Source organism: Coffea arabica, chromosome 8c, assembly GCF_036785885.1.
Source record: "Coffea arabica cultivar ET-39 chromosome 8c, Coffea Arabica ET-39 HiFi, whole genome shotgun sequence".
NCBI classification, from domain to species: domain Eukaryota; kingdom Viridiplantae; phylum Streptophyta; class Magnoliopsida; order Gentianales; family Rubiaceae; genus Coffea; species Coffea arabica.
In genome coordinates, this window is record NC_092325.1 from 27,377,211 (window position 1) to 27,402,573 (window position 25,363).

Sequence of the window (25,363 nt, forward strand, 5' to 3'; positions counted from 1 at the left end):
GGAAAGCTTTTTGGTATAGTGTCTTACTTGCAATACTTAGATCACATGGCTATACAGCTATTGCAGTTGCAACCTCTAGAGTTGCAGCTTCTATCCTTCAAGGTGGTAGAACAGCTTACTCAAGGTTTAAAATTCCATTAGATTTGTCCTACAATAAAACATGCCAACTGAGTAAACAAAGTAGAATTGCAAAGCTTGTTATTGAGGCTAGACTAATTCTTTAGGATGAGGCTTCAATGGCTAAAAAGGAGACCATTGAAACATATGACAACTTGCTGCAAGATCTTATGGATTGTAATTAGGCATTTGGTGGAAAGAACGCAGTCTTTGGAGGTGATTTTAGACAAACACTTCCTATAATGGAAAATGAGCCATTGGATGCTTAGGTACATTCTAGTATAGTGTACTCTAATCTTTGGAACAAAATGGTGAAAATGAAGCTGGTGCACAATATGCAAGCCATTCTGGATCCAACATATTCAGAATTTTTATTGCGCATAGGAGAGGGCATTGAACCAGTAGATCATAACAAACAAATCGCCCTGCCATGTCACATGGTTATTCCCTATGAGAACAAAGAAGATTCTATCAATAGGTCATAACATAATATTTTGCATTTTAAATACTAAAATATTAAACTGTATGAATTAATTATGCTATGATTATATCTTTCCAACTTAACTACTATCATTCTAATTGCAATTATTTAAAAGCAATAGGCTCATTGCCTCTGTCTTTCCTGATCTGCATTTATATTCCAAAGCTCCATATTTAATGATCAATAGATGTGTTCTCTTGCCGAATAACAACTATGTTGATGAGCTGAATGGGATGATGATCAGCAAATCCCTTGGCCATCTCTTTGTTTATTCAAAGCACAGACAAGACCGTAGATCAGCGCTACCAAGGAGATTTTGAGGACTTACTCAATTCTTTAAACTTCCTCTACACAAATTGCTGCTTAAAGAGAATTTGTGACGATTCCACCTTCCCCTAGGGCGAATCCAAGGGTTTGGCAGGCCGCCTACTCAACTCTCGTCAGAACTCACTCACATACATTCTTGAAATAATCTTTCACGCCTTTAGATTAACATCAAAAGTTCCATTCATCCAAGAATTTCAATTTAATTTACAACCCAAAATTGAAACATAAGGGTACATTGCCAAAGATCTCCAAGTACATTTCATCTACAAAAGTACAAGTACATGAAGATTATATATACTATTTCATGCTTACTTGCTCCGACCTCCACTCCTGTAAGGAAAACAAAACTAAAGGAATGAGTTAAAAATCCAGTGAGGTTCTTAAGCAAGCAATCGGATTTTTGGTGCTAGTGTTCTCCTTCTCAAGCTCGTTCTCGATCTTTTCCTCATCCTTGTCCTTTGGAACCATGAGGTCAGGTTCCTGAATTTCCTTCCCGCTCCTTAAAGTCATCGCACTTACGTTCTTCAGGTTCAATTCAGGTTGAGACAGCAATTTTCCATAAACTTATGATTCCAGGCGATTGATTGCTACAGCCATCTGATTCATCTGATTTTGCATTACTTGTATCTGACCCAATTGATTCCTCATATTTTGTAGGTTAGAGTCCGTCTTTTGTTAATTAGAAATTAATTGCTTCATTATCTCTTCTATAGACGGACTGGAGTTTGAAAGGGGTGGTGGAGGACGAGGTTAGTACTGTTGTTGATACCCTTGCTGCCTGTTTGATGCGAAATTCGACTACTTATATCCTCCATAGTTGAAGTTAGGATGATCTCTCCAACCCGGATTGTATGTACTCGAGTATAGGTCGTATGGCTGTCTTGGTGCGGGCGCGTGACCAGCCATGTTCACTTGCTCTGCACTTTCTTCTTGAATCATCCGATACATATCTGTAGAATGGCCCATAGTAGTGCAAATTTCACACACCTTGGCCTGAGATGCATTTCCTACAGCCAGTTGCCTAACAAACAAAGTTAACTCTGTCAACTGCTATTGAATAGAAGATGTCTCTACCTCATTTACCTTGTGTATCAGGACATCCTCCCTCGTACCTAACTGTTGTGAATTCTTGGCCATTCGCTCAATTAGCTCCCATGCTGCCCGAGGGGTCTTATTCACAAGTGCCTCTCCATTCGCAGCATCAATGATACTCCTGTCTCTGAAGAGTAATCTCTCGTAAAAAATATTGTATGAGCAACTGCTTACTTATTTGGTGTTGGGGGCACTTGATGCACAACTTCTTGAATCGCTCCCAGTAGTCGTAGAGCGACTCCCCCGGATGCTGTTTGATACCACAGATCTCCTTTCTTAGACTTGCAGCTCGAGACGCAGGAAAATACTTGTCTAAGAACTTTTTCTTTAGCTGGTTCCACGTGGTGATACTACCTGGTGGTAGGTAGTACAGCCAGTCCTTTGCAGAGTCCTTCAAGGAAAAAGAGAATGCCCTCATTTTTATTTGCTCTTCTGTGATTCCCGGAGGCTTCATACTATTGCACACGACATCAAACTCCTGTAAATGCTTATAAGCCTCCTCACCTGGTAAACTATGAAAAGATGGCAAGAGATGAATTAGACCATATTTTAATTCAAATGGAGTGTTATCATTCAAATTTGGAAAAGTAATGCATAAAGGCTGCTGATTTAAATCAGGCACAACCAACTCTCTTAATGTTCGTGCATTAACCATAGTGACTTCTTCTTGCTCAGAGTCGCTCGAAGTGTCACCAAACGACTCTGCTGGTTAACTTCTGGCTCAGGTATCTGAAATGCAGCACTTGAGTGCTCTTCTCTGAGTTGTCTGGTCTCTTTTCTTATTTTTCTACCTCGGAGTCAAAAATTAATTCACATGTATGAGAAGAACGATGCATACACTCGAAAAGCACCAGAAAATTATTTAGTTCATCCCGGATGCGAAAAACCCATGTGAAATTGTAAATAAAGTAGCGGCCATTGTCCTTTGAAATTGGAAAAATTCAATCCGTTCGGAGTAGTGATACAAAGAGGGATTCGAAATTGACATACCAAAAAGGAAAAGGAATTACTAAGAGCTAGAAGGAAGACAAGTCAAAGTTCTCTTAATTGCTCCTGACATGCGCAGGAGAAGTACTACTTAAAAGCACCAAGGAAAAATCAAAAGCTAAGCTTCCGTAGTGCTATTTTCCTGCTGTTCCTATTTCCTATTTGATTACTCTAATGCCTTACGATTGCTGTGCGGCGTCATTTGTGTAGGCCCACGAATACTCCCAAACTTGCTTTCTTTTTGCTTCTTAGTTGCTGTCTTCGACCAAATTATCAAAAAAGACTTGCATCTCCTTATTCCAAAAATGCCCCTGAATGCCTTCTATTTGAATTCTTTCCCGATGACTGTCAAATTGACATTGATTGTGATATTTTCGTTCTACTCTCTGAAATAAATGCAAATTATGAAAAGTAAGTAGAATCTAATAATTAATCCACATTGAGTTAGGTAGTAGGAAAAATTAATAATAAAATAAATAATGAAATTGCAACCTATCAATTCCCCCCATACCTGAACCATACTTGTCCTTAAGCATAAGAACAGTAAACAAACACCAAAATTTGATAATGGCCATTGCTCTATCTATCACATTGCCAAGATACCAAAGAAAACTATATATCAAGCATTAGTGATCCGAATCCGAGAAACATCACCCCGGTAAGCTTCTAAACTACAAACTCTTTGAATTCTGGATTAATTAATCTAAGAAAAAGGAATGACGCACAACATTTATCAGCAAAAAATCCAAATATTAACCAAAATTTCCACATTGAATCCATAAATCGGCAGCTGACTTCTATCACACACTAACACAACCTACACTTTTTTTTCTTTTCCACGCTTTCTATTATTTATTTTTTTCCTTTTGTTTTTTTTAGAAAATAGGACAAAAGACTTAGTCTCTAGTCATTGAAGCCGTTTGACGCAAACCCCGACATTTTTCAGATGAAGGTGCCTGGGTACTTAGCTCCTATCGCTATATGACCATGTACTCATAAAAATTACTATTTTTTGATGCGAGAATCGACACTTTAGGTGAAAACCTCCGGTTACTCAGTAGTAACTAATAGCGAAGTACAGTCAACCTTATTCACAGCCAAATAACACAAAAAGAACACCGCTAAAAATAAAAATAAGAGTAGCTAGCCTCATAATTGCCAAACATGAAGAATTAAAGTCAATATTGGACCAATTCATATTAAAATGCTAACAGTCATTCCCTATGTATAGAAAAGTTAACAAGGAAATCAAAAGAGTCAAACAGTTATCGATATTTACCAAAGAGATGTTTTGGAGTCAACCACATTAATTCGATACACTTTTAATATCAAAACTTGGCAAGAATAGATTTAAAGTCAATAATCCAATATCAAACCTTGGTATTCATATGAGAATTAAGCACCAAAAAGAAAGAAAGAAAATGAACGAAAGATAGACAAATACCGAACTAGAAATAAAGGAAAAACACCCAAAAATTAAAAACTACTAAAAAACAAAAAATAGAAACACTAGTACCCCATCTAATCCAATCCCCCCCACACCTAAATGATACATTACCCCTAATGTAGCAAATAAACATCAAAAGTAGAAGAAAGGGCAACAAAACTCCCCTGGAATCGGGTCAAAGTGGTGGGCGAGGCGGGACTTGGGGTGGAAAACCAGTGTGCTGCATGAATGCTACCAAATTTTGTGCCATAGCAGCCATATTGTTGTCGATGTTAATCATTCAAACCTCCAAATTCTCAACCTGTGTCCGGAGCTGGTGCCAGTCCTCAGCCCTTGGAGTTGGAGGGGGCAAAGCGGAGGTAAATAGGTCGAGATCGCCGCCATAGGTATTAAGAGGCTACTCAATCAACAATAGATAACAATTGCCAACAATTATAGGACCCAATAAATGCAATTCAGTAGTCACCAGTGATGCCCAACTCAACAAGCAAAAGCAAAGACAGGCCACTCAAGCCCAAATATGGTCAACAAAACAACAGTTGCACTTTAAAATCAACAACTAGAAACTAGTATCAACAACTGGAAACTAGCAAAGTCACGTCAATAAGCACAGGGGCTACCCAATTCAGTCAGTCAACAAGCAAACTTGGGCCATCCACAGTTTCACCAATAGTCCGTAATAATATGCTGACCCCAACAATATGAGTTCAAAAATTCTACAAGAGCAACACAGGCACAATCCCTTGGCAGTCATTCCGGTATCTAACCAAATACAGCTAACACATTCAAGGGAAAATACTCCAATAATAGCACCCAAAAACTCAAAAAATGCCCCCAGCAGTGAGCCCGTAGCAAGAGCCTCAAGAAGTGAACAAGGCAAGCAATAGTAGTGGAAAACTCTGACATTAATAACTGAATCTCAAACCCCCAGCTTCCAATCAGTCAGCAAATAGAGTAAAAATGACTCCGTGTAGCCAAAATACTCACACAATTGATGAAACAGTGTCAATGACAGACCCACATTAATGAACACCTCCAACGATAGCAAATAGTAATAAGGAGTTGGGAAATGAGTTACAAATACCCCCACTGTCGAATAGTTGAAAAAGGTGGAACTAGTGGTGGCGAACAAAAGGGGACAGAAGCTAGCGGGCGGCGGTTGGTGTGCGTCCGTGACTATGGGGGGTAGCGGCCTGCGAAGTAGCCGTGCGATGGGCTGTTACTGGTGGGGTTGGAGTTGCATGCACAAGGGTGGTGGGTTGCTCGCCTGGAGTGCGCGTGGTGGAGTGGTGGAAGTGAGCTAGGTGAGCAGAGAGAGAGAGGAGCCCGACGTGCGTCACGGCTGGAGAAGGCGGCGCTGGTGGTGGCCAACTCGTGTGGCTGCGTTAGGGATGGCTTGCGGCGCGACGCTGGTCGTGCGAGGTGTTGGCGATGGAGTTTGGATGAAGGGATGACGGTGAAGGCTTTCGGCCAAAAGAGAAAAGAAGGAAAAGGAAACAGGGGCAGCGGGGAAGAAGAGGAAGAAAAGGGAAAGAAAGAGGAAGGAAGAAAGAAAGAAAAAGAAAAATAGTTCTTGGTTTTTTTTTCTCTTCTTTTTTTTTTGAGAATGTTGATATTCAAAATTTGAAGTTACGGCTAAACAGGAAAAAAGATTTTTTTAATTAATTAATTTTTTTATTATATATTTTTTAGGCAAAATGTATTACTTCAAAATTTGAGATTAGAGGGAAATCAAAATTTTCTGTGGTTTTGAATGCCCACGTTTCCCGCGAACATGACACGGGCACGTCATGAAGGCACGAAGTGAAGAGCTTTCCAGGTAACTTGACGCGGGCACATCATGAGGGTCAGAACCCTTCTGACCATGAGCTCTTCGGATGACTTGACGCGGGCACGTCAAGGGGATCGAAACCCTTTTTACTAAGCATTAGGAAGTTGCAATGTACCACGCGCCTAGTTGACACGGACGCGTCATGTCAGATAGATACCTACGAATCATCAAAAACGAAAAAAGTGTTACCTATCCTACATGAGACAGTAAACCTACCTAGATCCCCACACTTCGGTGGAAGTTTCCTTCGGAGAACTGCTGATACATTCTCCCCAACAATGATTCTTTCGTCTCCCCTCAACTGCCTTCGATTGACACATAGGTCCCTCAGAAATTTTGCATACTTCGGCACTTGCTTGATAGTGTCTAATAAGGGAATATTGATCTCTACCTTGCGAAACACCTCCAAAATCTCCTTTTTCTTATCCTGCTTCTTTAGTTTTTCCAACCTGCTAGGAAACAGAGGAAGATTAGTTTTAACGTCTATGATTGGGTCAGGGAGTACCACTTGATTTTTGGTGCTGGTGTTCTCCTTCTCAAGCTCGTTCTCGATTTTTTTTTCATCCTTGTCCTTTGGAATCATGAGGTCAGGTTCCTGAATTTCTTTCCCGCTCCTTAAAGTCATCACACTTACGTTCTTCAGGTTCAATTCAGGTTGAGACGGTAATTTTTCATAAACTTGGGATTCCAGGCGATTGATTGCCACTGTCATCTGATTCATCTGATTTTGCATTACTTGTATCTGACCCAATTGATTCCTCATGCTTTGTAGGTTAGAGTCCGTCTTTTGTTGATTAGCAATTAATTGTTTCATTATCTTTTCTATAGACAGACTAGAGTTTGAAGGGGGTGCTGGAGGATGAGGTTGGTATTGTTATTGGTATCCTTGCTACCTGTTTGGTGCGAAATTCAACTGCTTATATCCTTCATAGCTAAAGTTAGGATGATCTCTCCACCCCGAATTGTATGTACTCGAATATAGGTCGTATGGCTGTCTTGGTGCGAGCACGTGATCAGCCATGTTCACTTGCTCTGCACTTTTTTTTTAAATTATTGAGCACATATCTATAGAATGGCCCATAGTAGTGTAAATTCCACACACCTTGGCCTGAGATACATTTCCTACAGCCAGTTGCCTAACAAACGAGGTTAACTCCGTCAACTGCTCTTGAATAGAAGATATTTCTATCTCATTTACCTTGCGTATCAAGACATCCTCCCTCATACCGAACTGTTGTGAATTCTTGGCCATTCCCTCAATTAGCTCCCATGCTGCCCGAGGGGTCTTGTTCACAAATGCCCCTCCACTCGTAGCATCAATGATACTTCTGTCTCTGAAAAGTAGTTCCTCGTAAAAATATTGTATGAACAACTGCTCACTTATTTGGTGTTGGGGCACTTGATGCACAACTTCTTGAATCGCTCCCAGTAGTTGTAGAGCGACTCCCCCGGGTGCTGTTTGATATCACAGATCTCCTTTATTAGACTTGCAACTCGAGACGCAGGAAAATACTTGTCTAAGAACTTTTTCTTTAGCTAGTCCCACGTGGTGATACTACCTGGTGGTAGGTAGTACAGCCAATCTTTTGCAGAGTCCTTCAGGGAAAAAGGGAATGTTCTCATTTTTATTTGCTCTTCTGTGATTCCCGAGGGCTTCATACTATTGCACACGACATCAAACTCCTATAAATGCTTATAAGGCTCCTCACCTGGTAAACCATGAAAATATGACAAGAGATGAATTATACCAGATTTTAATTCAAATGGAGTGTTATCATTCAAACTTGAAAAAGTAATGCATAAAGGCTGCTGATTTAAATCAAACACAGCCAATTCCCTTAATGTTCGTGCATTAGCTATAGTAACTTTTTCTTGCTCCGAGTCGCTCGAAGTGTCACCAAATGACTCTGTTGGTTCAACTTCTGGCTCAGATATCTGAGATGCAACACTTGAGTACTCTTCTCTGAGTTGTCTGGTTTCTTTTTTTATTCTATGCGCAGTCTTTTCTACCTCGGAGTAAAAAATTAATTCACCTGTACGAGAAGAACGAGACATACACTCGAAAAATACCAGAAAGTTAGAACAAAAATGAATTTAAAAAGAAGCAAATAACTGACACCAGTCCCCGGTAACCGTGCCAAAAATTGACAGGTTGTCAGCCTGTGCAATAATAAAAACCTGCTCAACTAAAGTTAATTTTTGTAAATAGTGGTAAGCAGAGTCGAATCCACAGGGAATGGGAGTTACTGTTTCTTTTTAAATCCACAGTAATAAATGGGGTGTTTTTATGCAGAAAATGACAATCAAAGAAATGCAAATAAAATCCAAGGAACTACTAAAAATTAAATAACAGTTTACTAACGTCAAATGAATGATAACTAATGATTTAATCAAGAAATAACTTTAGCAATGGTTCACCTAATTGATCATTGAAACAAAGGCAATTCCAATTATTTACTAATAAATAGGTTATAACTGTCAAACAAGCGATCACAGTCAACCCCTCCTTACTGTTTCAGTGATTAAGGTACGCTCGTTAACCATTGCTCTAATTGAGTAATAATCCTAGGTACGCCCATAAGATTTAATTTTCCAATTGCCTTACGTATTAGAGGAGTTCTATTCTAACCAAATAACGCACTACTAGGGTTATTTCAAATTAGTCCGCGTATCCTCCTGATACAAATTTAATCGTGCCAGTTGTCACTAATTCAAGGCAATAAACAATTACGGATTTAATACCCTAATTGACAATAGATTACCAAATCAATTAATTATCCGAATTCAAGACAATCAATTAATTGAATAATCACAAGCACTGTAACCAGGGAATATGCGAATACCAATAAATAAAAGAGAAGGATAAAATTAAATCGATCTCACGATTTTTAGGCGAATCAAAGCATCCGTTGCTCCTTGACTAGACAAAGGGGATTTAGTTCATCCCGGATGCGAAAAACCCACGAGAAATTGTAAATAAAGTAGTGGCCATTGTCCTTTGAAAATGGGAAAATTCAATCCATTCGGAATAGTGATACAAAGAGGGATTCGAAATTGACATACGAAGAAGGAAAAGGAATTACTAAGAGCTAGAAGGAAGACAAGTCAAAGCTCTCTTAATTGCTCCTGACATGCGTAGTAGAAGTACTACTCAAAAGCACCAAAGGAAAAATCAAAAGTTAAGATTCCGTAGTGCTAATTCCCTGTTGTTCCTATTTTCTATTTGATTACTCTAATGCCCTATGGCTGCTGTGCGGCGTCACTTGTGTAGGCCCGCGAAGACTCCCAAACTTGCTTTCTTTTTGCTTCTTAGTTACTGTTTTCGTCAAAATTACCAAAAAAGACTTGCATCTCCTTGTTCCAAAAAAGCCCCTAAATGCCTTCCATTTGAATTCTTTCCCGATGACTGTCAAATTGGCCTTGGTTATGGTATTTTCGTTCTACTCCCTGAAATAAATGCAAATTATGAAAAGTGGGTAGAATCTAGTAATTAATCCACATTGGGTTAGGTAGTAGGGGTAATTAATAATAAAACAAATAATGAAATTGCAACCTATCACACTTTTAAATATTTTATTCCACTATCTTTCATTTTCACTTACATATCCTGTCTATTTGTCTTTTGCAGCCATTCTTCCTACCGTATTCTTGATTGTGCCTTATCCAAGTTCCTTTCTTTATTTCTCGTCATATGCAATTTCATCTTTGGTGGTCAAAAGGATCCACAAATTTGAATTTAGTTTTTATATTTATGTTTTTTACACAAGGTGGATGACTATTCTCGTCCATTAGCATCAGTCTCAGAATTTGCGGATAATTTTCATAAAATTGGGCAAAATTAGCTCCTCACTTAATACACTATAACAAGTTTTCAAAAGTTAAAATTGACAGGCTTAAGCATGTCAGGTAGATAATGATCATAGTTTAATGTGCACTGAAAACGTTTTATTGAAATAGGGAAAAAGAAATGAAAAAACTCTCCTTCATAGTGAACCAAGAAAAAAAATTTAATCAAGTCACACTTAGCATCAAAATTAACATATTATATGAACCAAGATAGCTAATGGTAACAAGAGCAAAAAAAAAAAACATGAATTTACGACAATTGATGTCTAAAAATTCTTAGTGATGGCACTTTATCATACACACGGCAAAAAAAAATTACACGTATTTACAACTATTTAAGAAATTTCCTAACATCATAAAATTTCACAAGGTACAATGGAGAAAGCATTATACTAGCCTTTGAAATTGTAGAACTGAATTATCACTAAGGATTCAGGGTTGTATAATAACGAATAAGTTTCCAAGAGTAGTTATTGACATTTTAAAAGGATGCAACTGCAGACAAAAAAAAAGGGGGGGGGGTAGGAAAAGAAGAGATTAAATCAAGGAAAGCACCTCTCAACAAAAATAAAAAAAAAAAGAAAAAGAAGATAACAGATAAAGGCTGCACATGATTATTTTTCCATATTGGGACTACAATTAGTCTACATGACAATAAATAGATTAACAAGGGAGTAAAGTTTGAACATGCATTAATTTGGAAATTATTTTCAAGAAGAAGATTATTGTGGCCAAAAACTAACTATTGGCAAGGAGCTAAATTTCGAAGTTGATATTCTGTAAGGACTCGAAATTTTTTATTTATTTATTGAATATTACAAGTTTACTTAAATATTTATTTACTTATTTTCTCCGAATTATTTATTTCGACCATTTGAAATCCATTTATATGGAACAACGCCTCTTTTATATTTTCTAAAACGTTTTGTTGGAAAATTCACTTTTCGAAATTCATTTAATTCGGAACAATGAGTGCACGTCTTTCGAGGCTATACTTGAATCGGGAGTGTATTAATATTGGAGAGTTAAGAATGATCAATGGTAGATTAAGAAAGGTTAATTGAGGAATTAATACTCGACTCATGTAAAGACTCACAAATTTATCTATTTTAACTCCAAATTCTAACTCGTTTAATTATTTACTTGGTCATTTATTCCGAATATTATTTTCTAACCTCTTAAGACCTAATTACATTGATCTATGACTCCATTATATTTTTAAAGTGACTCGTATCAAAAATTAATTTTTAGAAACTCGATTAATGAAAATAGTGAAAACGTGTTTGAAAATTTTAGCCAATTGGGAGTACAATAAGCTCGAAAAATTGGAGACATGTACAATGGTCTTAAAATAGGTAAATTTAGGTTTAAGTGTTCAAGTGATAGTTAGTGGTACGATCGTTATAAGAATTTCTCGAAGGTTTCACTTTATCGCGCCTAAATTGGAAATACGCGTTTTCACGTGCGCGATTAATTGAGGGACTTTAGACCATTATTTTGGGATAATTAAGAGTGAATATTATTTATATGAATATAAGTGCATTAGAAGTTTAGTGCACTAGTGAAATAAACTCGAAAGGAATCGAGCCCGAATCGCGCGCATACGCTCTCTATTGAGAGTTGACTTTTGCTCCATTTTACACCACACAAATTCAGCTTCTCTTGGAAGCTAAAGCATAACCGACTCTCTCTCTCTTCCTCACTAGAGCAGCCGGCACCCAAGCAGCAAAAACAACCAAGGCTTCTCAAATTTTTCCATCTCCAAATTCTTGCACCAAACCTTCATAGATTCACACCAAACTTCACATACACTTAGCTCTACACTTGGACACCACTTTGAGCTGCAAAAGGGAGCTAAAACTCACGGTTTTTCTGGAGCAAAGGGGACCAAAAATCACTGCCTTGGACATCAACTAGAGTAAGTAAAGATCAAGCTTTCTAATTTCGATTTTTGGAAGTTCTAGTATACTTTTAAGCTCTTATTTTCATATGGGTTGTTGTTGTTGTTGGAAAAAGTGGACTGTGGGCTCTATGAACTCCCACCCTTGTCTTGGAGGCTGATCTCATGCTTGATGATGTTTATAATGTTGGATTAGTGCTTAAACTAGGGGATTATTGGTGGAAAATTGAAGGAAACTCATGATGGGTGCAAAGGCCAAATCTGACCATTTTGCCCCTGCCTTGTTCGGCTACTTTAATGCAAAAATTTGAGGATTTAATGGCTTGATTGTGTTGTTTACATGTTGTAGTAGTTGTATAAAAATTTTCATTGAAAAATACTGAGTTTTGGTTGGTCAAATGAATTTATTTCCCAAAGCTAGTAATCTGGAAACTGTTCCCGTAATGCTCAAACCAGTGTTCGTGTTTCATCCATAACTCCGTGCTCCGACGTCGAAATCAAGTGCCGTCAGTGGCATTTGAAACTAGACATTCCCACCTTTCCAACGGTGTAAAATGCACCTTCTGGTTCCATGTGTGTGATATTCACCACTCTTTTGAACTCAGCTGTTCTGCTGGAACGATTTGATGATGCTGCAACTTTAGGCTTAATTTCGAGCCAGTTGCATGCTGAATCTTACAATGATTTCTTCTGTGAAATTACAGCCCTATGAATGTATTTTCCAACACTATCAACCATGCTCAATTCTGAGTTAAATTGAGTGAGTCATGATCAAAATACGGTGACTGTCTTGTTCTTGAAAACCCTTGGATTTGGACAGATTTGATGTGAGACTCGTTGTAGTCTTACTAAATGAATTTCTTGGTGCTAAACACCTACCAAATGTACCATGTATATTCCTTAGACTTTTCTTGCACAAATGAACCATGTTTGGAGGTTTTCCTTAGTCGAATGTTTGGAAACGGAGAGAAATGGAGCTAAAGGCAGTTTTGCCTTAGTAATTTCAAAACTTTGGTTGATTGGTTAACCACCTTCCCGAAGGTATTTTTCCACGAAATTTGATAGAGAGATACCCTTCATATAGGAGTACTATACTACAAAATTTGGCACCAATCCAAGTCCGTTTTGACACTTAACTAAAGGTTCAAAGTCGGAAACCCAAATCTGGAAATTGTTCAACAGTCTTGAATTTTCCCCAACTTTGAGCTACCATATCTTGGTCCTCGAAACTCCAATTCTCGATCCACTTGTTCTGTCCTAAACCTTACTTGCACCTCTAATTGAGTTATAAATTTCAGGGGCTGGTTTGCAACGAGTGAATTCTGCCAAATTTCCAAAGTTAGCGAAAAACCAACCCCATCAATCTTGAACATTCTGGAACAGTGATTTCAAGCTCATTTTTGAGTACTTTTCATTTAGATTCGTGGAAAAGTGTCTTCTAAGAACTTTTAGTACTTTCAAATAGGTTTCCAATGGTACCAAGTTTTCCAATTTTTGACATGTAGAATGTGAGATACGATTTTTCAAAATATCGTATCAAAACTGAAAATTTTCCGAATTCCAAAGGAAGGGAGTTTTCAAGCACTCCTTATTCCTTCGATATTACTTGAACGTGTTATACTTGATTTTTCAAAATGAAAACTCGATCGCTCTTGTATTTAAGAAACTCTAATTGAATCTCGATTTACGAGTAATTGAGGTTCGATTTCATGAAATTTCCTTAGATTGTAGTACAATCTTCCTTGATAATTGGGATATATGAGTGATGCTTCACTATTATTTGCTCAGGCGCACATGAGGACCCTCAAGAGGATCCCACGGTGGACGCTTAAACTTCGAGTGCCCTTTTCTTCTCGTTTTACTTGGTGAGTGTCAAGTGTGTGTTACTTGAACTCCTGTGAATTCGATATGTGATTACTTGTTATTGATACTTGAGATTTTGGGAAAAGGAGTCGAGTGTGTACTTTATCGCACTCATTCTCATTCGAAATGATTTAACTCATGCTCAAATTGCTTGACTATATCGATTGCTTGGATACATCGATTGCTTGTACATATCAATGCTTGATACATGATATGGTATGCTATGGCTGCATACGTCGTTGGAGTGAATCTCCTCGACACACAATTGCACATGGGGACGCCCACATCTCATTGGTCGACCTTGGACTTGAGCCGGCATGGGCTTGGTCGGGAACCTTGGCGAGCCATGAGATATATAAGTTTGACCTAATGAGAGGTCTTGCTTGGCATACTCGAGTAGTATCGCCACAAACAAATGACAGGCGGGCCCGATACAGGGGTATGTAAGGTGAAAGGGGACAGGTTAAGTGGAGTTCTACGGACAAAACCTACCCGATTGATGGAGTGTCAATTCGTGGAGGTTATTGATCGTGCAAGTGGAATATTGCTCCTGAGAGCTCCTATATAATTGAATTGTTTCCGTTTACTTTCTGGTAAATTGTTAATTATTAAAACATATTATTGCTTGGCTTGTAATTGGGATTGTCACTTGAACTACGTGCTTGCATGTGTGTCCTTGACTTCACGAGCGTTTTGCTCACCCTGTAGATTTGTTTTCCTTAACAGGTTTGAACTCGGAGGTGTACTGGAGAAACCCTCCTGATGTGTTTTTGTTTAGAATTTCTATTATATTTCGGCTATGCCCTTGGTTTTGGGTTGTACTTTTGGAATTGAAATGTAACTTTTGGGGCGTGATGTATATTTGGGAATCATGATATACTTTGAACGCCCGACGTGCGGGTTGGATAATGGATGCCTATTGTTAAGTTTGAATGCTTCCGCATTTACTGTATTTAAGTTATTTACTTGTGTTGTGTAGATCGATAATAAGTTTGAATGGAATTGCTTGAGTCCTGGCGAGAGTTAGGCAGGCGTCCCGCGGATACCCTTTGGTTCGCCTTAGGGAGAATTGGGGGCGTCACATATTCACCAAAATAGACTGCATGTTCAGATCTTTTTATTCCATAAAGATCTCAAAGTAAATGTCTGGATCTAATGCAACTATTTGTATATCTTTTTTCACCAATTGAATTGTTGAAATCTTTCTAATATTCTAAGATGGACTAGGTTGGTGGCTTCACTGCACTTGGGAGGGGTGCCCGCCTAAGGTCTACCAAAGTGGCAAAGCCTATGGACTTTATTTCCACAATAATCTCATTCTTTAAAACTATTCCCAAATTAATGCACTTTCAAAATATATTCCATTGTTAACCTACTTGTTGCCATGTGGACTTTGAGTATGGACAGTATTCACATTTCCATCTTATATTAAGAGATACAATCCACATCAATAGATTCTTAATAACTTTTCAATAGTTCAAAATTTGCCACTTATGTACAATCTTAAAGATAAATAAAAATATATCTCTATCTATTATTGAGTTAATTAGTATTTCTCACATTAGATTGGCTCATATAGCGTGTTAATTTTGATACTAATACTGATCTAGTTATATTTTCTCTCCTATTTTTTTGGAATGTATTCTCTTTTGATAAGTCAAAAAATGCAAGAGAATTTTTTTTTGAATTTTCTTTCCCGTTATAGTGGAATTTTTATGGTTCACGTAAACTATGATTATTATGTATCTTGAAATGTTTACTCATACTTCAAACAATTTGAGTTTTTGCAAACTTCTTAAAATTTACAAAGTTAGGAGACTACCATATATAAAACTGCAAGTAACAAGTAAAAAAGAAAAGAACTTGAGATATAATAATCAAGAATAAAGCTAGGGAGGAATAATGGCAGCAAAATAAAAAGGTTCTTCAGCAAAATCATTGCAATTTGGAGGGTGATCAACAATTTTAAATCACTAATTATGAATCCACTTTCCTTTTTTTAATTTGCTTACAGAATATACTTAAGGCACTAAATAAAGGAAAACTATGTAATATATAAATAAAAGATTTACAAGTTATTTTTTCCTTTGATGGGGAGTCTACGTGGCAATAACTAGATTAATAAGGGAATAAAAATTGAAAGAGCATTACTTTGGGATTATTTTTTGAAAAGTAGATTATTTTAGCCAAAAACTCGAGCCTATGTCATAATTTGTGGTAGCGGGAGCTTGCATTCGCACGGCTTCTAATATAAAAAAAGAAAAAAGATCTTTTTAAGACTCTAACATGTGTCATTTTTAAGATTATTTAATTATTTTAAATTTTTAACAAATTTAATATTATCCAATGGTTGTTGTTTGCTAAATTCAAACTTCAAATCCCAACATAACACGGGACGTAAATTTGAATGTCTAGATCCTTACTTTATTTTAATAATTTAAATTGTTTTGATTATTTACAATTCCGTGCCATGCACTTACATGAAACATCTATATCTATATGTATTGTAGGGAGGATTTTCAGAATGGTTAGATCAGAATACTTATAACTCCTCATTCTTTTTTTTATATAATTTTGAATTTTTTAAATTATTATATATACTTTCCTGTCTTTTGAATTTACAAGTAAGAAGCAACCTATTTATATAGGAATTTGATTTGAAATCTATTAATGTTAGGGTAAATAAAGAGAAAAAAATCACCAACCCTATTAAAAGCAAATATATATATATATATTTTACCCTTCAACTTAGTAATCCTAACTGAAAGGACAAATTATATAGAAAACCAAAAGAAAATAATATTCATTGGTCATGGATTTAAAATATCAATAATGGTACAATTTGTGAATCCTAAATTATGAAATCATTGAATAAAACACAAAGTCGTACTAGCCTACTACTAGCCTAAAAACACAAATTATGGATTTAAAGGATTTGGGAGAATGTTGAAGAGAAAATAATAGAAAATTGGGTGGCAATGATAGAAAGCTAGAGGCTAACTATAGGTGAGGCAAAGACAATAACAAGAAGTTAAAGAGTGGTGAGAAAAGTCGAAAAATAAAGGTGAACTATTACAAGATTGGATGGAAAGAGGGGAGAAGAAAGGAAGGGATTTTGGGAATACGACAGGAAGGATGACACTGTGATAAGAGATCTGAAAGTCATTAAAGACAGTAGATACCTAGATAATAGGTAAAAGAAGATGGAAAGGGTGATAGTTTTTAACAAATTTAAAAATTTTAAAAACACATCTTACAAAGATTATTTTAAATCTATATTAAAGTTTATGAAAAACATTATTCTATAAGCACTCAACAATTTTAGAATTACAAGATGGGAGAAATAATTTACTAAAATTGGGGAAAATGAATTAGTTATACTTTATATTTTTAATGTTAAAAATTTTGATATTTGGGTTTAATATGATGTATTGATAAATAAGTTTACAATTGCTCTATCATGTAAATCGTTATAAATTAAATTATTTTATTCAAATTGTTATCGTATATTGACAAACAATTGGTTAACAAAATTTGGTTTCAATTTTTTTAAGATATTAAAATTAAGAAAGTCTATTTTGTATATACAAAATAAACTTTTTTAACATGTTAAGCATACACTGCTTTGAATTTTTTTGCCTTTTCATATACTTTATCCTATACTATAATATATAAGTATTGTTTTGAACTGAAATATAAATGCATCCATAACACGGGTCAAAATGCTAGTATAAGTAGTAAAGAGATGGATATACAGGAAAATTAACTCTAGTTTTCCGTTAGAACTGAGAATAAACAAATCTAAATTTCATAGCAACCAAACCGGAAAACTACCAAGTACTACGGGATCCACTAGAAGAATTACTAGAGCTACTTTGAGCTGATTGTATAGGGATTACTCCTCCAAGATTTGTTGCTTGCAATAGATAGGGCCTTAGGCCCTCCATAAGATCCAAAAAAAAAAAAAAAAAAAAAAATCTACCAAATATGACATAGTTGGGACAAAAGTAGCATCAGATACTTCAAATTTTCATGAACTTAAAAACCAAGTTCCACATTGAAAATATTGAAAGTACCATCAGGTTTCTTCATTTGTTTATTAGGGTAAGATTTTGTTCAGATTTGGGATTTCTTGAATCATTTCATCATATCTCAGCATCGATTTTAATCTTGAACCAGTCAGATAGAAGATCTAATGGTATTAACATGCACATATTTTTATTGAGCTACTTGTGACTTATTTGATCTGTTAAAATTTTACAGCGTAATTTCTGTTATTTTCTAAATATGTTAAATATAGTGATTTTTTTAGATTAAATATTTTTGTGACATGTTCAGCTTATTTTCTACCATTAGTGTAGATTTCATTAAACGAAATTTTATCTTTTATCCAAAAAAGGGTTCCATATTCAAAATAGTCATGCCACTCCCAACCTTCCTCCAAAACCAAAGATATAAAAAATAAAAAAAAAACAAGAGAAAAGAAGAGAAATACTGAAAATGGTCCGGTCAGGATTCATTAAGCCTCATGGACAAAATTATCAACACAAAAAACCCTACACTTGCGGTGGCTCAGATCCATGCAAAACATGCTAAAAAGAGCAATTAGATGATGAAACCTAACCTTTACACTTTTGCAAACAACATCAATGTGATAATTAACATGCTGTGTAGGATGGATAATTGTCTCGTACCTCACTTAATTTATCCGTAACTACAAGTCAAAATTATCATGCCCCCTCATTTTGAGTATTTAACAATCTGTCTATCGACAGGCTATTAGGATGGAATTGCAGAATTATTTTATGATAAAGAATGGGATTAAGAATGTAAGATTGACATTGGTCCGTGTTGACTAATTAGATGTGTTGTCCAAACTCGCATTGGCATCCTCGTACAACAAATGGATTCGTCTCTCATGTCTCCATGATAGTAAAATGAAGTGTTAAACATCTAATAGAGATACATAATTTTCTTCTGTAGCATATTTGTTTACATGAAAAGAGATTGTATATGTCCTAAAGGTAAGCGTGTAAGTCGCTCAATCTTCTTAATGAACTACTAATTTTGTTAATGAATTTTTTTTGGAACTTCAAGAATTGTTTTTAAAGCACCTCATGATTCATTTTTTTTTTTTTAGTTTTTGTTCTTTTTATTTTGTCCATTTTTTTGCCCATACAGTCTTGAAGGATTAATTACATTGGCTTGTTAGACTACTCATAGATATTTTGAAAAATTACGCCAATTTTTGAATTGATGCTCTATTATTATTTAGGCCAACTATAATTCAATTTTTTAATATAAGGTAGTCCCTTGACCTTAATTCGGAGTTGCTAAAAACAGTGTAGGAAGTTAGTGAATACTCATCTATGAATAATATATAGAGCGATAATCTGTAATTTTGTTAATTACTTGTAAGTTGAAACCTACATGAAATACATATGGTACTGCCAAATTTCAAGTAACACCAGATTTTAAGTTTCACATTATTGATCACTAGTAACTTTTATTGACAAAACAAAAGGGAAAAACAAACAAGACCGCGTGATCCTTTTCTCTTTTTAAATTCTTCCTTCATTTCTTGCCTCTTTCTTTTACAGACATACTTGACACTTACTTCTCCTCTTCACAATCATGCAAGAAAACATACACAACAATCCTTCAGTCGCTATGGTGGGAACTTGGCATAAACGAACAGTATTTTCACGGTTTTACCTAACTTTCCCTTAAAAGATAAGGTAACTTTATGATGCTAAATTGCTAATGTAAGAATCCAACAATTTTGCTTACCTATGTATATTATTCTTATTTTATCTTCACTGGCTTCAATTGTTGAACAGTATTCGTAGATTTTTTTTTCTTATTACACCATAGAGGGAAACGCAATATTGATCCTCAATGATTGGCACTTGTACAGCTTTGGTCTCTAAAGTTTCAGCAAAAACAAATCTAGTTTCCAATGTTCGGTGCCTAGTACAATTTTGGTTGTTAAAGTTTTGTCAAATCAAATCTGGTCCCGAATGTTATCAATTTAAAGCAGATTTAGGATAATTGGTGAATTTTTTCAAATATTGACAGAATCTGTTATGTGCATTTTCATGTTTATTAAATTAAGCAACTATAAAAGAAATAAAAGAAAAATGAGCACCATTGAACAATAAAAATAACTCACATGATGCTATGCTAATAATTAATTAATCAAGAAACAAAAAAAGAAAAGAAATTTGTTAATCTATATGGAAAAATTAAATATTACAATTTTTTAATAAGTTGGGATAGAGAGTGAAAGTAAGTTATGAATCAGTGAACTGAGTGCTTTGACTAGATTTAGTTTTGGGCAAAAATCAGAATGGCCTTAAACTATATAGTTGGTTGATTTTTAGCCTCCAACTATTAAATCCATACTTTTGCCTCTTAAACTTGTAAAATGGTATCCTTTTCACCTTTCAGCTAGAGATAATTTTAGAACCCTCCCCTAATATTTATGGTAATATCACTTGGCACCTTTGAAGTTTCAAAAATATCACTCAACTTCCATATTAGTGAGATAGGGCCACTAATTACTATCATAGTATATATATTGACAAAATTATTGTTACTACTTGAACAATTTTTAGGGAAAACATTATGGAAAAGAAAATTTTTAGGCAAAATATGTAAATCTTACATTATAATCAATTTGATAGAAAATTCTATATAAGACAACAAAAAAGGATAGAATTGGGAGAAAAATATCTCTTTCTCGTTAAATGATTAGTATAAGAATTTTTAATGATGCAAGAGAAAGGTTGTTACAAAAAAGTATGGTTTTAGGAGAGGTTATTGGTATTTTTTTGAAACTTTAGAGAGGCAAAGTAATATTAACATAAATCTCTAGTAATGAGGAGGGGCTCAAGGCTGCTCGAACTTCTAGCGCTCAAGTCATGCAAATACCAAGTGGTCCGATTACAAGAGCGCGTGCTAGAAGACTTCAAGAATCACTTCAAGCTCTTGTTTGCACGATTCAAGAACGAGTTGGTGATGACTTGAGGACCATTGAAGGATTACATGATGGAGAAACTACTCTATACACTTTCCTTCAGGTGGAAGAATCAAGTGAAGACTAGTTCGCGGATTACTAGCTTGTTAATTAGGGTTTTAGTTACCATTATTAGTTGTTTGTTAGCACTAAATAATTTCGGTCAATTACACTCCACTTTGACCGAATCCAGAGTCTTAAATTAGTTAATTAGTTGCTAGATATTAAGTTAATACAACTTGGACAAATCCACCCTTAATGAAGGGCAAGATCGTCCAGTGGACATTCTAGGGTTTTGAGTCTTGTAAGGCTATATATATAGCCTAGGTATTCATTCATAAGGACAATTCGGATTTTTATAAAATATTCGTGAGTTTATTCACTCTCTCTTGCCTCAAGAGAATTTCCTTTGAATACTTGAGAATTAATCTCAAGTTGTTTATCGAACTTATCAATCAAGTAGTTTCCTTGGTTGTGGCGTTCTTCTATCTATACTTTTGATTCACTAAATTTGCTAGTCTTGGGTTAAGGAGCATCCTTAGTTCGTGACTTGTAATTCTAGAAGGGTCAAAGTTCCGCGAATTAATTCAACTTGGTGTTCGCCTAGATCCGTCTCACATCATCTAGGAGGTTTATAAAATTATCTCTAGCTAAAAGGGTGGAGAATATATCCTTTTACAAGTTCGAGAGATAAAAATGTGCACTTAATAGTTGAAGGACTAAAAGTCGACCAACTTAATAGTTTGAGGGCCATATAATTTATTGCCCTTTAGTTTCTCAAACAAAAAATTTTCTTCTTTTTGCTAGTTAATTAATTAGCATTGTAGTTATTAGTTCTTGTTGTACAAAGTTAGCTACTATTTTGCTTCTTTATTTTAAAATTTAATTTCATGGACACATATCAAGACATGAAAATTCCCTTTGTAATTTGGAAAAAAAATCTTCAAATGTCGAAAATCTGCTTTAAATTGCAAAAATTGAGAATTAGATTTGCTCTTATCAAAATGTTAGGGACTAAAATTGTACATTTGCTAAACATTGAGGGCCAAATTTACTTTTACCAAAACTTTAAGAACTAAAACAGCATATTATCGAACTAAAACTTCATTTCTTCGTTACACATTATTATTGACTAGTGGTTGAGGTGCACCTAATGTGTGTACAACTAAGAAAAAGATACCAAAAAATATTAGAATTATTCTTTTGTTGGAAAGTAATAGTTTAGAATAGTTCAACTACATTTTAGTATTTTAGAAAAATGGTAGTTTTTTGTTAAAGAAGTGGTAGTTAATTCAACAGATTTGGTGTGGTTGTAAGGAGGTGGGTAGTTAAAATGGTACAGTTGCCTTTAGAAATTAGGATAGATTAGACAATACATTAAATGATACAATTTATTTACACCCTTCACCTCCCTCCCTCTTTATGTATAAGTGTATATAGTATAATAAGATATGTTTGTAACAAGTACTCTCTTTAATTTGTGACACGTTTTCCCTTCTCAAATTATAAGAACTAATCAACTCCAAAAATCAAACCCAATTCACCTTCTATAAATTACTAAAAGAAAAAACAGTTGAATTGACGCTCATGTGAAACTCACATGAATGATAATCTTCAGGAGCTGAAGTATTGGAAATTTTCAAATTTGTATCTAGTGATTTTAGAATGTACATATATGTATTGTATTATGAATCAAATAATTTTAAGATGTGCATACATTGTGATAAATGTATATTCATTCATGAATATATTCATATATGTGGGAATCCTTGAATGTAAGGATAAATTCATGTCTTTGATCATACAATCATGTGATGCATAAATTAAAGTACATGAATTTGTACATAATACCTTGAATCTATTCATATAAGTATTTATTAAATTCATTTGTGTTTTAAACAATCTCTCCTACATAAAAAAGTCAAGTAAAGAGTGCTTTGAGGTAGAAAACCACTTTTCTACTATTTTGAATTCTCTCAAAAGCACTCCATAGTTTGCAAGAAATTAATATAAACAAACTTTATCTTATTCTAAAGAATATTTGTCCAAGGTTATTGCATATTATACCAGACACATAAAGTCTAAAAAAAAAGTGATATACAATCAAGATTTGAAACCAATTCTTGTTACTTTGTTTGGCAGTTCATTGTAACACTTTCAACATGAAGTGGCAATGATTTCCGATTCTTTTCTAGTTTAAAGGATAAGGTAAACAATTTTAATATTTTATCCGGCTTTTGACGTGGAAAATCTACCTAAACTTTCATCCACGTAAAACAACTAATAGGCAAAGAAATGAAGCTTAAGATTTAATCATTGGAACCAATCAATCTCTCTCTCTATATATATATATATATATGTATATATCTTTCTCCAATTGAGATGTTTCTAATCATTTTCTAAGATTAGTAAAATTTTTAATAAATTTGATTGATGATATCTAGTGGCTATTGTTTACTAAATTCAAACTTCAAATCTCAATATAATATGGGACATAAAATTAAATGCCTAAATCCTTACTTTATTTTGAAAATTCAAATTGTTTTCAAGTATTTATAATTCCATGCTTAGCATGGGATATAAAGCTAATAAAGAGTTTTAAAGGAAAAATAACTTTAGTTCTCTATAAGAATAGAGAATAAGCAAATCTAAATTTCATAGCAACCAAAATGAAAACTACCAAGCAATACGGTATCCACCAGAGGAATTACTAGAGCTACTTGGAGCTGATTATATAGGGGTTACGACGCCCTAGAGCTCCATAAGAGACCAAAAAAAAAAAAAAAACTACCAAGTAGTTCATACTTGGGACAAATGTAGTATCAGATACTTCAATTTTTTATAAACTTAAAATCCAATTCCATATTGAAAATATTGAAAGTACAATTAGTTTTTTGGAGCTGACTAGTTTTTTTTTTTTTTTGGCTGTTTGTTTATTGGATCTAAAATGTTTTTGCAAATCTATCATATCTGTGATTTCTTGGGTTATTTCATCATATCTCAGCATCAACTTTGCGCTTAAACGAGTTGGATAGCACATTTGATGATATTTTATAAATATATTAAATCTAGTAATTTTTCAGATTAAATGTTTTTGTGACATTTTCAGTGTTTTTTCTGCCATTAGTGCTATTTAATGGAATGAAATTTTATCTTTCATCAAAAAAAGGTTCCATATCGAAAATAGTCATTGGACTCCTAGCTTTCCTCTAAAACTAAAGATACAAAAAATGAAAAAAGAAACAAATTAAACAAGAGAAATGAAATGAAAAGAAATACTGAAAACGTTCAAGTCAGGATTTACTAAGCCTTGTGGACAAAATTATCAACACAAAAAATCCTACTCTCACAGCGGCTCAGGGCCATGCAAAACATGCTCAAAAAAGCAATTAGACGATAAAAACCTAACCTTTACACTTTTCTAAACAGCATCAATTTGATTAACATGTGTAGGACGGATAATTAATTGTTTCGTACCACACTTTTATCCGCAAATGCAAGTCCAAATTAACAAGCCCCCTCATGGCTTAATTATATTCATAACAGCGGAGTCTGCAACAGTACTGTCGTCAAAATTTCAACAAGTGGGTCAAATTTTTTGTACAACGAAGTTTGGCTTTTGGAAATTTGAGATAAAGGTGTTACAGCCGCCATACCCAGTGATGGATGCGGAATTTAGCCAGTGATGGATGTGGCATTTTGATTTAGGGGAGCAAACAATCAAACAACGAGTAAGAAAAAATTATCAAAACAAATGATGCACACTAACCTAGAATCAAAGTCTTAAAACCAAAGTTTAATTGATGATAACTAAACACTAAATGCTTTTAATAATAAGAGACAAAACATGAAGCAAACGATGAAAATTAACTCACGGACCAAAATCATATAAACATTAACTAAATTCAATAAATAGACATTAACCCTATACAAATTAACAAAAAAAAATTTTAAAATACAAATTTAGAAAAAGAACAATTGACAAATTAAAAATCATAAAAAAATCTAAATCACAAATTTAAAATAAGTGTATGTGTCTAGATAATGAATGAATATGAATCAAAATATAAAAGAATTATAGAGAAAACAATTGGACTTGCCTTGAAAAAATAAAGTTTTGGGAAGAGTGAATGTTTGAAATATAAACCTGAATATATACAATAATTAGGATTAAAAAACCTAGGAAAACCTATTGAGCCGAAAAACTCTCTAGGGTGCCGCCTGTTTTTTCCTAGGGTATCGTCTGCGGCATGGTAGACATGGCTGCCCTCCGGCACGTGCTTGGAGGGCAACCATCTTCGCTGTCCCCCACCTTTGCGAATAAGTCTTTCTCTGACATCTTTGCTCAGTCAGAAAAGCCCCTTCTCAATGTTAAGGCTACGCGCTCTTCTCATAGGGGTGAGCCTGCTATATCTTTTGCGCAAGAGGATCTTGATAATCTGACGCTTCCATTC

General features: G+C 34.9%; 1 protein-coding gene and 1 non-coding gene across 2 annotated transcripts; one reads left to right on the forward strand and one right to left on the reverse strand.

Moving 5' to 3' along the window:
- The first annotated feature begins 2,193 nt into the window (after nt 1-2,193).
- LOC113707570 (small nucleolar RNA R71) lies at nt 2,194-2,300 on the forward strand. Its single transcript, XR_003452293.1, has one exon. It is a non-coding gene; the product is annotated as a small nucleolar RNA R71 (small nucleolar RNA).
- A 2,431-nt stretch (nt 2,301-4,731) lies between these two features.
- LOC140013446 (uncharacterized) lies at nt 4,732-7,045 on the reverse strand. Its single transcript, XM_072062727.1, has 3 exons — nt 6,499-7,045; nt 5,251-5,363; nt 4,732-4,848 (listed from the first exon to the last, which is right to left on the reverse strand). The coding sequence occupies exons 1-3, from the start codon at nt 7,043-7,045 to the stop codon at nt 4,732-4,734; spliced, it is 777 nt and encodes a 258-aa protein (XP_071918828.1).
- Between the last annotated feature and the right edge of the window lie 18,318 nt (nt 7,046-25,363).